A 15,863-nucleotide genomic window follows, 5' to 3' on the forward strand; every position below is an offset into this window, starting at 1 on the left:
CGTTCCATATAAGTTATCAAATTTACCAAATTTTCATTACTAATGATTACTATATTGTCCAATTTCTACTGTACACTCTTTAACCCTTATCCTTGAGTGGCCTCTTGGCCTTGATAATGTGGTGATGCCTATGTAAAAAAAAAAAAAAAAAAAAAAAAAAAAAGAAGTGCAAGCGCCAAAAGATAAGCATTTCATTATTTCTAGTCGCCATTTTGAAAAATCCCTCGCAATGTAGAGCCCTGCCATAGAATAACAAGCAAGTTAGGTGTATGGGGAGGATGGGTCAGATTTTGAGACTGTTTAAGTCGTGGATATACTCGGCCACATCTTGAAAGGAATGCAACCGCCAAAAGATAAGCATTTCATTATTTCTAGTCGCCATTTTGAAAAATCCCTCGCAATGTAGAGCCCTGCCATAGAATAACAAGCAAGTTAGGTGTATGGGGAGGATGGGTCAGATTTTGAGACTGTTTAAGTCGTGGATATATTCGGCCACATCTTGAAAGGAATGCAACCGCCAAAAGATAAGCATTTCATTATTTCTAGTCGCCATTTTGAAAAATCCCTCGCAATGTAGAGCCCTGCCATAGAATAACAAGCAAGTTAGGTGTATGGGGAGGATGGGTCAGATTTTGAGACTGTTTAAGTCGTGGATATACTCGGCCACATCTTGAAAGGAATGCAACCGCCAAAAGATAAGCATTTCATTATTTCTAGTCGCCATTTTGAAAAATCACTCACAAATGCGACTGATTCACTCGCAATGTAGAGCCCTGTATGCAAATAATTATTTTATTTTTTATTTATTTTGATTAGGAAATGATCTCTGATGTCTTGTTATTCATTGGTTGCTTGTTGATTAGAAAATGACTCTGTCGTTTTCTAATCTTGTCCTGATCCCCAACACTCGGGCTGTAGCAAAGAGAAGCTGCATCGCAACCAATACCGTAACGTTTATGAAGGAAGAACTAAACTATGTCTAACAACAAACGATCAGCCAAGAGAGCCGTTTGGTAGGGTCACAGACCAGCCAGCATGTTAAAGGTATTGCCACACTAACTTAGGGTCACTGCACATTTTGTGCACTCAGAGTTATGGAGTGGTAAATTCCAGTGACCAGTAAGTATCAGATTACATTTTGAGGGGTCCGACACTAGACGAAGCTAAAGATGTTGTCACTGGTGTAACAGAGCACGTATGGATGCATGTGTGAAAATCAGCAGCAGTCAAAGGATAGCTGGCTTGCAAAAATTTTAGCAGCAGCCGTTAAAGCGCTAAGCAAGTTAGCAAGTGTGTGCGAGCTTGCGTCACAAGAAAAGGAGGGAAAAATACACCACATGGTCAAGGAAAGAAGCAAGTTGTTTCCGGGCAAGATAGACGTGTAAATACGAGGGCAAGAAAGCACTAGCTAACGGTCAACGGAAGGTGATGAGGAGAAAGACTTTTAAAAAGCATGTGTGTCCAAAAAAAACTTTTGCAAAATAATGAAATGCGTTTTTGGCAGAACCATGAATAAATGCATTTCATTTTAAAAAAATTTTGAGTCAGATTTTTATTTCTTTTTTATTTGTTTGTTCCTTTGCGATGGTATCAGACAACGTGTGGGTCCGAGAGGTTTGCAATATAACGGCACAGTTAAAGAATAATGGCCACATTACACTGGGACTTAGGGTTAGTGCATATCTTGCATTTGTGTATGGTCGGTATCCAAAGGATTACAATTTATTGTTTGGAGAGAAAATGGGACTAGCTCAGCAGAGCATTTCTTTACTAGTATAGCAAGTTTCAGATCAGACCTACTTAGAGATATCGAGGTTTTTAATATCATCATGGACATGGGAAGTGACCATTCAGTGTGATTTCTGACCACAAAGGGAAATTTGGGAAGCAGTGGTTTGTGATCGCTAAGGTGAAATTAAAAGCAAATCTCCAGTCAAGCAGTTCAGCTTTCTTTAGTTATCATGCAGGTGACATCGTTGTGTGTCAATAATGTGGAGCTGGTTTGAGCCCAGCTTGCTTGTATCAAGTTGAGTGCAAAGGGGTAAAAAAAAAGGTTACCGGTGACATAGATCAAAACCCATTGACTTCCATTGACACCACGCACATCTGCATGCAACAAGGGGTCACGAGGCAGGTCAGTACATTTGGAGTGGAAGCCAGTTGACAAAGAATTTTGCGACCCAGGTTTGGTTATACAGCAAATACCGTAACTAGGGGTCATCTTGCGCATATTATTTGGATTCTTTAAACTACTATTCTCATCTTGATTGGCATTTTTCACGTTTCGGACGATGTAATCTCCAACCTTCTTCAGGTGTATCTTGTCAAACACGGGAATGTTTCTTTTGAACTCGGGAATTTGGACAGAAAAACATCATATTCCACATCGTAACCTGACAAAAACTTATCTGAGGGCCACCTTATTACAGGATTCTACTGTGTGTGTATATATATATATACTAGCAGGTCGGCCGATGTTGCCCAGTCGTAAAATATGCATAAATATTATATTTGAATTCATACAGAAACTGAGATCTGTACATGTGAGTATTGTTTTTTTCTAAACAGTTCACTTCTCGTGAGTAAAAAAATAAAAAATAATCAAGCTGAGATCGAAACCAAAGCCTAAAAACAATGAGTCAAGGACGATAACCATTAGACCAGCTTGACATGATCTTTAAAAGTGTTTTTAAACTTACTTATTCTTAACATAAAGAATCTGTCATATTTCATGACCATGCATGCACAGTCATAAAACAGTTGATAAACAGATAAAAATCCGATGATCCCCAAGTACCAATTTGAATTAATAAGTGACCTTATTTAAATGCAAGCATGAATGATTTTCTTAGACAGCAAATGGTAAATTCATCACTAACCAATGGTTTTCTGAAATGGTAAATGTTAAATTCACAGATAACCAAAGGTTTTCTGAGACTGCTAATGGTAAAAATCATAAATAACCGAAAGTTTTTCTAAGATGGTAAATGTTTTCTGAGATGACAAATGGTAAATTCATAACAAAAGTTTTTTGAGAAAACTATTTAGATCAATTCATAAATAACCAAAGGTTTTCTAAGATGGCAAATTCATAAATAACCAACACTTTCCTGACATGGCAAATGGTAAATCCATAAATAACCAATGGTTTTCAGGGATGGTCAATGGTAAATTCATAAATAACTAATGGTTTTCTGAGATGGTAAGGTGTTAAATTCACAAATAACCAAAGGTTTTCAAAAACGATTAATGGTAAAATCATAAATAACCAATGGTTTTCTGAGATGGTAAACTCATCAATAACAAAAAGTTTTGTGGAATGGCACATGGTTAATTCATAAATAACCAACACTTTCCTGAGATGGCAACTGGTAAATATATAAATAATTAATGGTTTTCTGAGATGGTAAGTGTTAGTATTACAAATAACCAAAGGTTTTCTAAAACATCTAATGGTAAAATCATAAATAACCAACGGTTTTCTGAGATTGTAAATTTATCATTAACAAAAAGTTTTCTGGGATGGGAAATGAGAAATCCATAAATAATTAACGGTTTTTGGGGAGGATCAATGTTAACTTCATAAATAACCAACACTTTCCTGACATGGCAAATGGTAAATCCATAAATAACCAATGGTTTTCAGGAATGGTCAATGGTAAATTCATAAATAACCAATGGTATTCTTAGATGGTAAGTGTTAAATTCAAAAATAAACAAAGGTTTTCTTTAATACCTAATGGTAAAATCGTTAATATCCAACGGTTTTCTAAGATAGTAAATTCATAACTAACAAAAAGTTTTCTGGGATGGCAAATGTTAAATTCATAAATAACCAATGCTTTTTTTAGATGGGTATTTGTAAATTCATAAATAACCAACGGTTTTTTTAGATGGATATTTGTAAATTCATAAATAACCAACGGTTTTTTTAGATGGATATTTGTAAATTCATAAATAACCAACGGTTTTTTTAGATGGGTATTTGTAAATTCATAAATAACCAATGCTTTTTTTAGATGGATATTTGTAAATTCATAAATAACCAACGGTTTTCCAAGACGGTAAATGGTAAAGTCAGAAAAAAGCAAAAGTGTTTTGTATAATAAAGAACAAATATAGACATTCGTGGCCTGGTTGGAGATGTCCTTTTCTCTTCGCTACAACCTCTATCTCACAGAAGAGATGTTGTGAGTTTGTCTCTGCTTTATCATTATTTTCATGGAAAGTGTTCAACTGAGCTTCAATCTATGGCCCCCCCCCTCGCCAAACTTTCACAAGAAACACTAGACTAGCTGAAAACATTATCAATAATTTTCCCCACTCTTTATCTGTGCCTAAACCTAAACATAGATTCCATGATTAAAGCTTCTTTCTTAGAACTGCACGCCTGTGGAATTGTCTTCCGTTTTCCTGCTTTTCAGCTGTCTATAATATGGTTGTCTTCAAGTCCAACGTGAACAAGTTTCTGATGAGCCGTTCCACTTAAGTTAACAAATTTACTGAACTTCCATTACTATCGATTACTATATTGTCCTTTTGACTACTCTACACTCTTTAACCCTTATCCTTGAGTGGCCTATCGGCCTTGATAAGTGGTGACGCCTATGTAAAAAAAACAAAAAAAACATTAAGAATTTAGCAACATTTTTTTTTTAATTTAGAAATATTGAGTTACAGTTATTTGTATTTTTCTAATAAAATGTTTTTAAGATGAAAATGATTTCAGTTTTAAATTGCATTTTCAAACATAATAATTATTAAGAATAAAATTTATTTATTTTTTCATTTTAAAGTTTAGTAAGTTTATTTTTTTTTTATATATATATTAAAGTTTGATAAGTTTACTAGAAGGGAAAGTAAGATTTGAAAATATCTTGTAAATAATTAAAGTTGTTCACAAATATTGAAAAAGTGTTCAATATTTGTTGAACTTGAAAATTAAAGATTAAAAAAAAAACGTTAATGTGCAAATTTTTTTTTTTTTTTTTTTTTTTGGTTATGAGTTTCTTTTTCGTGAGACGTGGAAATTCATGCCAAGATTTGATGTTTATGAAACTCGGACAACGATAAGAAACCTTAACGGATTCAAGTTTTTTTGTGAGTCATGACGAGAGAGAGGGGGAAAAAAAAGTCGTTCAAAAGTGTCTTTTATAAAAGTCCCGATATTTCACGATTAAATATTCGGTAAATGATCAAATTTGCTTTTCAATTTTATTGGATACGTCGACTTTGTTGGTCCGGGTGAAGTGGGCTGGATTGTCAGGATTGAGGGTAGGTTACCAAATGGGAACTGAAAAATGAAGAGAAAACTACAGTTCATCTCTAACATCATATAGACATGGGGTCTGTAATACACACACACACACACACACACACACACACATATATATACACACACACACATATATACACATACATATATATACACATACATACAAGTATAAAACAAGTGAAGAATGCATGGTTCCTCGTGAGTGCACAATGAACGAGGCATAAAAAATGACTAAGTTCAGCATTTGCCCCCCCCCCCTATTTAGCCCCAATTAAATTAAGCTCAATAAAAATGTGTCTACACTTTCAGAGCATATATATGTCGATAGTAAACATTCGAAAGCCACAGAAGTGTTTATTTATTTCCATTCATTTTGTTTTATTGCTGCTATGTTGCCTCTTACACATGTTTCATTGAATGGTAAAAATTCGCCAAACAAATCTCCAGAGACATATCAGCAATAATACAATATGTATGCGAAATAATATATATGAAATTCATTAAAAGGAGACTTATCGGGATAATGCAAATTGAATCTCTACCTCAATTGGAGCTTAGATAAAAAAGAGAAAAAAAAACAATATGAAAATATATACTAATGCATATAAATAGTCCAATAGTGTGGGTTTTAGGAGAGTTGTATACACAGACACACACAGATACTCACGAACGCTACTATGGTGTCCACCATCCCTGGCTGGGGAACCGTCGGGTTTGGTCATGATCAGTCCAATGGTATAGGAGAGTTGTACACACACAGACACACACACATGAATGCTACTACTGTATAGATATAGATGTTGCACACTATTCTGAAATGGGAGACCATCATCATGCCAGGTTTGGTTATTATCAGTCCAGTAGTTTGGGCTGTAGGAATGTTGTACACACAGACACACACCGTTACGAATGCTACTACTTTATATATATATATATATATATATATATATATATATATATATATATATATATATAAAGTAGATTGAAATTTTAAATTCGACCATTTTGGATTTTACCATTTTTGGATTTTTACCCTTCACCGGACTATCCATTCATGTGAAATCTTTTTATCATTTTTCTTTTGCCTCCTGTTCCCCTTACCTCACCCTTTTTTTTAACCAAGTAAGATCTTTGACTTACTTGTAGTTTCATTAAATACTTTTATATGCAAAATTCGATCCTGCATTTTGCTAATTCCTGCCCTCTGATGAGAAGGAGAGTATTTCTTCGAAACTCCGCGGATTAAAGACTATCCACTTATCTTGTGCTTCCTTTTTTAAAATTAAATATGTTTTTAACTCTTTTTCAAGATGTCTTTTAACATGTTTTATTAATCATTTGTTCATATATATATATATATATATATATATATATATATATAGTAAGTTATGAAAATATATATGGCAATTAAGCTACACAGAATATTCCGTGTTTCATTCTCGTGAGAATTTGTCAGGCTGACACATTCTCACGCGAATGAAATGTGAAATTTTCTTTGTAGCTTAATTGCCATATATATTTTCATAATTTTTTACCTAACTCTACCTATGTACTGAGCACTGTTGAAGTAAATACTGAAAATTTATGCATAAAATTATATCTTCGTATATTAATTTATGTGATTAAATGAAGTAGTCATATATATATATATATATATATATATATATAGAGAGAGAGAGAGAGTGAGTGTGTGTGTTTGCCAAAAAAGGATGTAGGAAATCCCAAGAAGAGTTTAAAAAATTCCCGTATAAGGTTGAAATAAATTTATAATGCAATATGAGCATGGTTCTTCAGAGAATATCATTCTTCTTTATTACGACTAGACTAGAATTTATAAAATATATTCACAGAACAGTAGAATCAATATTTTTTAACAAAGCGAATGTTTTTTAGAAGGCAAATTTTCTACCAATTGTAATATATTATATTATATGAACTACGAACTAATAAAATTTTAAATTTGATTATTTCAATTATCATAACTTATATGCATAATCATCCTAATGATACTACAGTGATCAACTAATATCATAGCTGTTATTGTGATAAATCTTTATGACTGTTTTAATACACAAGTTAATCTAGAAATGAATTACGCTAAATTTTACAATTTTGATAATAATGGACGTGAGATAAATAAGGATATTATTTGTGTTAGTGCTTCCACAGGTTCTATTCATTTAGTGACTGCTGCCAGATGATAATAATAATAATAATAATAATAATACTAGAAAAAAATTCCTATATGATAATTATGATAACTTGCAATGTGGCAGCAGTAACAATTGGGATGGGTTTGAAAAGGTTACGCAGTTAGAGTATATTGGGATTTCGCGTTGAAAAATTAGAATATTTGGGGAGATTGTTAGTATATCGTTGTGGATACGGTAATATATCTATTAATTTTAAAGTAGAGGGTACCGGATTTAAACCTGGTATATAGTCTCATTGGTAGCTATGGAAACTGCAGATTAGGTTGTGGAGATATATTCAATTAAGACAGTAAAGCTGATTAAGGGCTAGTATATTATTTAAAATAAATTAACAGTAAGATAAGATGGGAATAAGTGGAGGATTAAGTAGGGTTAGTTATTAGGCAGTGGAAAGTGTGCCAGGTAGGTTAGGGCATTTCAAAGTTATTATATGTGTATTTAGCTTTATGTTTGCATTAGAATATTAACTCACTTTTAGTGTTAAGCAAAACAATATTTTGTGGGAAAGTTATTATTCTGATTCGGATAAGCACAGGTGATAGATTTTAGAACCTGGGGTATAGGATTTAGAATTACTAATAATTGCCGTTTAACAGAGAAAGGGGTGTTTTTAGATTTAAGCCTTTTCATTAATGTTGCAAGAGATGTTCTGTTTCACTTCTGCATCCGTATTGTTAAATGATAACATGTGATTTGAGATTCTCAGCTTAATAAATGTGGAGGTGGATACTATATAGGTATAAGTATTTTTAGTGCATTTTGGTTATTTTTGTTGGGGTTGTGGATTCTACTGTTATTATGTTTGGGGTACATTATGGGAAGAGAGCTCGAGTTTTTGTGGCGGGGTTAGTTGTTATTATGGGTAAAGTCTAAGGGGAATCCTTATTGTTTGTACTGTTAGTATTATCTCTATGTAGGTTCATTGTAGGAGAGTGTTGATTTATTTTATTATTATTAGACTACAACTGGACAGAAGAGTTTATTAGGAGAAAGGGGATTTAGATGGTATTTCAGTCACAGTGCAAGAATAGATCATATCCTTATGTATGCAGTTGTTGTCAAGAGGGCATTCACACTTATTTTGGCAATTGCATATAGTTTTAGTGGCTAATGGGAAAGAGATTGCTTGAGCTTCTTTGATTTTCTTACTATTAGAAAATATAATTGTCAGGGCTAAGTTAGGCATTGTAGGCTATAAGATTTGGATGGTGCTTTTATTGAATAAAGAGTTATATTTATGTGGGTATTTGAATGAATTTTCAACAATATTGAAGAACTCTCTAGGGATATTGGTTTTTACATTCAAGCTGAAGAAAAGGTTGAACCAGATGTTATTTTTTCTCCTTATTATTTTTCTTGGGATAGACTTATTGTAGTTAGGGGTTTTGTTGGAGTGTGCATGGATGAAAGGATTCAAGTTATTATTTCTTTTGTTATTAGACTGAGGGTTTCTTTTAGTATGTGACATATTGTGTGTAATTACTGAACATAAACGGTGAGAGTCAATATTCTTATTGTTGTAATTCATCTTGTCAGAACATCTTGAGTTTGTCAGGGCATTGTTAGAACATTAAGATTCTAGCTCCACACTATATATACAATCTGCTAACCAGTTTCTATTCTCTGACGAGAAGAACATTACATTCTTTGAAACTCCACGAAAAAAGGATATTTCACTGCCACTTTTTTTTATTGGAAGTATTCTGTCGAAAAATAAATTTGTAAATTTCTGATTTACAGTTTTTATTTATATTTATGGTATACTAGTAAAAGTACCTGTCGTTGACTGGGTTCAAAAACAGCCTACAGAAAATGAACTCTGATTTATGAAAGTATGATAGGTTATGAAAAGGAAGGGTTGTAAAGAGATAGCTTCGAATTTGGGGGTATCAAAACCAAAGCAAAATATGATGAAAGTAAAAATAAAATAGATAAACCCCATAATTTATTATACCATACCTGTTCACACTGAAACACTTATCACAATATTCTGTGGATCTATATTAAAAAAAACCTTGTTAAACTTTGTGAGATATTTCCATTCTATGGAGGTCAGGCGCGAACGAACACCCCATAATTTTATTATACCATATTTCTTCAAACTAAAACATAATTATCAAAATATACTTACGCAGATAGATATGAAAAGTCTTTATTAAAGTTTGTGCCTATTTCCATTCTATGGAGGCCAGGCACAAACGCATAATTTTATTATACCATCCCTATTTAAGTTAAAACATACTTATCAAAGTATTATTATGTACATTTATATCAAAAACACTTGTAAACGTTTTTTTTTTTTAATTTTTTAATGTTTTATTTCCATACTTTGTGGACCAGGCACGTACCACAATTTTAATGAATCATCATTATGCCAGATCAAATATATCCATTCCTGTGTCTCGATACATCTTCTATCATTATATGTGATCAGTTTTCTATAATAATCAACCATATAGGAGCCTATTCATGAACACACACACACACACACACACACACACACACACACACACACACACACACACACACATACACACACACACACAGATGTTCAGCTTTATATTATAGATATATATATTTTCAACAGATGCACCTCGGATTTTTCCTGTTCTGGAATTTACCATCTTTCCAATTGGACTTTTACCATATAATTTTTCTCCCTTTTTCCCGTTTCTTGCTGTACCATTCAAATAAAATCCCTATAAACTGTTAAATGACTTTTATGCAAATATGATAAACTTCGTATTATTTGTTTTGTCTAATGCGTTAACCTGCAAAATTTATTGTATATTTTGTGAACCTCTTCCCTCTGATGAGGAGAAGTGCATTCTTTGAAACTCCACGGAACAAGGTTTTTCTTGTTTTATTTGTACTCCTTGTTGAATAATTAAAATTTTGTATACCTTCCTTACAGGCTTAAAAGGTTTTTTGAAAATTTGAAAAACAATTTTTTTCAACATCAAGATTTTTATTTTATACAAGTGGCTGCGCCGCATCAGCTCATACAACGCCGAGTCAAACACAAAATCGAGTACACTCAACATCAAGTACACTCAACATCAAGTACACTCAACATCAAGTACACTCAATATCAAGTACACTCAACATCAAGTACACTAAACATCAAGTACACTCAACATCAAGTACACTAAACATCAAGTACACTCAACATCAAGTACACTCAACATCAAGTACACTCAACATCGTCTTATCATCAATGCTTACCCTGTGAACTCGGAGTATGGGAAATTCCCATATGCACAAAATAAAATCACTGAAAAAACAAAAATACACTAACTAAGAGTAAGGATAATGAGTAAACGTTAGATAAAATAATGGTTAAAATTATTACGAACTTGCCAGGATTTGAACCTGGAATCTTCTGATCCATAGTCAGACGTGTTATCTATTGCCTCACAAGTCCTGTCCGTATGCCGAAAGATGCTACCACAACTGTATTACAAACAGTGCTAAATTCCATTGACATGGGCAGATAACTTTTTCAACAAGTTTACGAAACGGCCCCAGGCTTTTTGTGTGACTCGGCGTTGTTCGTTACGAACCATATATAGATTAGGACAATCTAGGGACTCATACCTTTCAGAGAAAAAAAAGAATTTTTCAATTCGGTGCATCCGTTCAAAAGTTTTATTGGTATATAGGCACACACACATAAATAAATAAACATTTAGAATTTTATTAATAGAATAAATATATATATATATATATATATATATATATATATATATATATATATAACTACTTCATTTATTCACATAAATTTGTGTGTGCACATAGGTATATTTATATGTATAAAAAAAAAAAAAAGAAAAGGAGAACGGCCACCTAAAACCACTAACCTAGTTCTAAAACAGATCCTTTGTTTGATAAAATGCATGCCCATTGGCTGGTAGGAAGGGGCGCGGTGAATACTAGAAAGCTGATTGGCCGACTAGAAATCCTCAACATGTATAAAAACAAGAAGCAACGACAGAATTCGCGCATAAGCCTGACGAATCCTATAGTTGGATGAAACGCAGAATATTCAGTGTAGCTTAATTGCCATATATATTTCATAAATTACTATATATATATATATATATATATATATATATATAAGAACTAAGAGCAGATAACTCTAATTCCTTGTTATATAGAACAAGGATATCTTATCTCTGTACGAATATAGAACAAAGGAGATAACGCTTAGCAATTTGAAGACATTAAAAACTTCAACACAATTTTGACAAAGAAATATTGAAATCGATTTAAAAAATAGTAAAAAATTTAAATCATATAGATTAAACTATTCTCACACTGGTTGTTATATTGACATTTCGGTCGATGTAACCTCTGACCGTCTTCAGATGCATGCTTATAACTTGAGAATCTTCTTGTCAAACTCAGGAATCTGGACAAAATTTCTAATGATTTCTATTTCTAAACTGAATCCTTTATTTAATTCATGGGGGTAGATTGTTTTCATTCCATCAGTCATGACCGAGTAGAATTATGTTAATGTTCGTTAATTTTAGTTATTATGTGCAGTAAAAATTTTTCTGTTTCTTTCTTTGTGTTGTTTCTGCATCAGATGCATGGTGCATGTGCATATGTGTGAGTCGATCTCATATAGACTCCAAAACGGCTGGGACGATTTATTTTTGAAATTTTAGACACATGAACCTTATGACTCTGGGAGTGTTCTTAGATAGATTTTGTATCGAAATACCTTGGATAAGTATCGAAAATCATTAAACCAAAAAATGTCATTAAAGACGAAGCAGTCAAATTTTGACAAATTTATTCAAACTTTTGTCACCATGACAACACATAGCAGCTTTCTCCATAAAACTCCATTATTTATGTTGCTTCCGATGTGCCATCGCTTGCGAGTCATTCCAAATCTTCCTCGCCTTTTTTCTTGCTCACCCTCAATTGAGATGAAATTACAACATTAAGAACGTTGACTTCCACCGTTTACATTCAGTAATTCCACACAATATATCGCATACTAAAAGAATTTACGTTCAATAATTACACACAATATATCGCATACTAAAAGAATTTACGTTCAATAATTACACACAATATATCGCATACTAAAAGAATTTACGTTCAATAATTACACACAATATATCGCATACTAAAAGAATTTACGTTCAATAATTACACACAATATATCGCATACTAAAAGAATTTACGTTCAATAATTACACACAATATATCGTATACTAAAAGAATTTACGTTCAATAATTACACACAATATATCGTATACTAAAAGAATTTACGTTCAATAATTACACACAATATATCGTATACTAAAAGAATTTACGTTCAATAATTACACACAATATATCGTATACTAAAAGAATTTACGTTCAATAATTCCACACAATATATCGCATACTAAAAGAATTTACGTTCAATAATTACACACAATATATCGCATACTAAAAGAATTTACGTTCAATAATTACACACAATATATCGCATACTAAAAGAATTTACGTTCAATAATTACACACAATATATCGCATACTAAAAGAATTTACGTTCAATAATTACACACAATATATCGTATACTAAAAGAATTTACGTTCAATAATTACACACAATATATCGTATACTAAAAGAATTTACGTTCAATAATTACACACAATATATCGTATACTAAAAGAATTTGCGTTCAATAATTACACACAATATATCGTATACTAAAAGAATTTGCGTTCAATAATTCCACACAATATATCGCATACTAAAAGAATTTACGTTCAATAATTACACACAATATATCGCATACTAAAAGAATTTACGTTCAATAATTACACACAATATATCGCATACTAAAAGAATTTAAGTTCAATAATTACACACAATATATCGCATACTAAAAGAATTTACGTTCAATAATTACACACAATATATCGTATACTAAAAGAATTTACGTTCAATAATTACACAATATATCGCATACTAAAAGAATTTACGTTCAATAATTACACACAATATATCGCATACTAAAAGAATTTAGTTCAATAATTACACACAATATATCGCATACTAAAAGAATTTACGTTCAATAATTACACACAATATATCGCATACTAAAAGAATTTACGTTCAATAATTACACACAATATATCGCATACTAAAAGAATTTACGTTCAATAATTACACACAATATATCGCATACTAAAAGAATTTACGTTCAATAATTCCACACAATATATCGCATACTAAAAGAATTTACGTTCAATAATTACACACAATATATCGCATACTAAAAGAATTTACGTTCAATAATTACACACAATATATCGTATACTAAAAGAATTTACGTTCAATAATTACACACAATATATCGCATACTAAAAGAATTTACGTTCAATAATTCCACACAATATATCGCATACTAAAAGAATTTACGTTCAATAATTACACACAATATATCGCATACTAAAAGAATTTACGTTCAATAATTACACACAATATATCGCATACTAAAAGAATTTACGTTCAATAATTACACACAATATATCGCATACTAAAAGAATTTACGTTCAATAATTACACACAATATATCGCATACTAAAAGAATTTACGTTCAATAATTACACACAATATATCGCATACTAAAAGAATTTACGTTCAATAATTACACACAATATATCGCATACTAAAAGAATTTACGTTCAATAATTACACACAATATATCGCATACTAAAAGAAATCCTTAGTCTAATAACAATAGAAATAATAACTTGAACCCGTTCACATGCACACTCCAACCAAACCCCTAACCACAATATATTCATCGAATCAGAACTTTGTACAACATGCCTATACCACTATAAGCAGTTACAAAGCAGAGCTGACTCTAGATTGAGTACTTTCAGCCTTGATAGCTGTAGTTAAGATTACTAGTTAGTACAATAGTGGGTTAGTTGCTGTTGGGTTAGGGTATGATTCTGTTCATTCCTAAGAGATATCCCTTCCTAAGATTTACCTTTTCAGTTAGAGAAAAGAGTTAGTTTTTTGTCATTCAGAGTGGTGCATTTGAAGAAGGTCGGAGGTTATATCGGTCGAAACATTGTAAGCATACAAGACTGATTCGTTGTTTTTGTATCAATTGTGTTAGCTTATTTAATGATGCGAAGGATTATTTATCATAGATTCTTATGTGTAGGTTAATTGCAGTGACATAGGATTATATTTTTTTTTTTTCGCTTTTTTCTTTTTAACATATAGAAGCAGGAGGATACGGCATAATCACATTGACACACTGGTTCTCGCTGGATCACAAAAGTTAAGCAATGTTAAACCTGGTCAGTACTAAGTGGGTGATCATTTGGGACTTCCAGGTGCTGTATGTGCTCTCCGCTTATCTCTGCATTGTTTCCAGTCGTCCTGGTTTTCTTCTTCCCACTGGACTCAAACAGTGCCGATTTAAGAGGTGCGGTTGGGATTGCACAACCCTTACCTCACAATTACATCCACTACTACCCCTACAGGGGGTATCCTTTGTCTTTTGAGACTGAACGGAGGCATCGATAGAAGTAGGAATATTTGGGAGGTAAAAGATTTTATTGTATCTTTATTTTTTTATTTTATCTTTATTTTTTTATTGTATCTATTTATCTATGTATGCTTATTGTTGGCAAGTTTTGACCTTAAAGTAGTATTTTTTGAGCTCCTTACATCAAATGGCTTCATGCCTTGTCTAAAGTGATTCCCATTAAAAACAAAAGTCTTAATATAAAAAAAAAACTCAGAAGCTACAATGAGATCAGTCGTCGAAATAATTCAAATTATGAATCTTTATCTGAAAAATTTCGAAGCAATTTTCATCTTTTTGTCTAATACGTACGGGTGCTAATTTATTCCGACCTCCATTCTTCTGTGAACGCTTCTCGCCAATTTCTTTCCGTCTTTGTTCAGCCTCCACATCACGTTCAAAAATATCGCGACTGTAATCCAGGTAAGGATGCTCCATAAGTTGCGCACACGTTAAGCGTAGAGATGGATCTAATGCAAGGCAACCCTGAAATAAAAGGAAATATCTTCAAGTCCAACGTTAACAAATTCCTAATGAACCGTCCCCTTAAGTAAACACTTCATCAAATCTCCACACTAACGTACTGTACTTGCAATAACCCTTATCCCTGAGTGGCTTCCGGGCCTTGATAAATGGTGACCATCGTGAAAAAAAAAAAAAAAAATTTGACGTTTTTAAATTTTATAAATGGAGATAAGCATACACTGCTTACCCCAATACACGATATATTTTTTGTTATTTTTTTTGCAATTTAGTTGAGACGTGTAAAGCGATAATTTGCATACTTTAAAATACTTTTTAAATTTTTTTTATAAA

The 15,863-nt window shown here is 32.3% G+C and overlaps 1 protein-coding gene across 1 annotated transcript in view; it reads right to left on the reverse strand.

The window, feature by feature from the left end:
• Window positions 1-4,645: 4,645 nt before the first annotated feature.
• The window catches only part of LOC145256504 (cyclin-dependent kinase-like 4), a 101,589-nt gene continuing 90,371 nt past the window's right edge, over window positions 4,646-15,863 (reverse strand). The window contains exons 8-9 of the mRNA XM_080115468.1: window positions 15,360-15,533; window positions 4,646-5,293 (exon numbers count right to left, since the gene is read on the reverse strand). Coding sequence (XP_079971594.1) covers window positions 5,177-5,293; window positions 15,360-15,533 — 291 coding nt within the window. The 3' untranslated portion in view covers window positions 4,646-5,176. The remainder of the gene's footprint in view (window positions 5,294-15,359; window positions 15,534-15,863) is intronic.

Source organism: Euprymna scolopes, chromosome 32 (assembly GCF_053919585.1).
Source record: "Euprymna scolopes isolate OS-2025 chromosome 32, ASM5391958v1, whole genome shotgun sequence".
In the NCBI taxonomy this organism is placed as follows: domain Eukaryota; kingdom Metazoa; phylum Mollusca; class Cephalopoda; order Sepiida; family Sepiolidae; genus Euprymna; species Euprymna scolopes.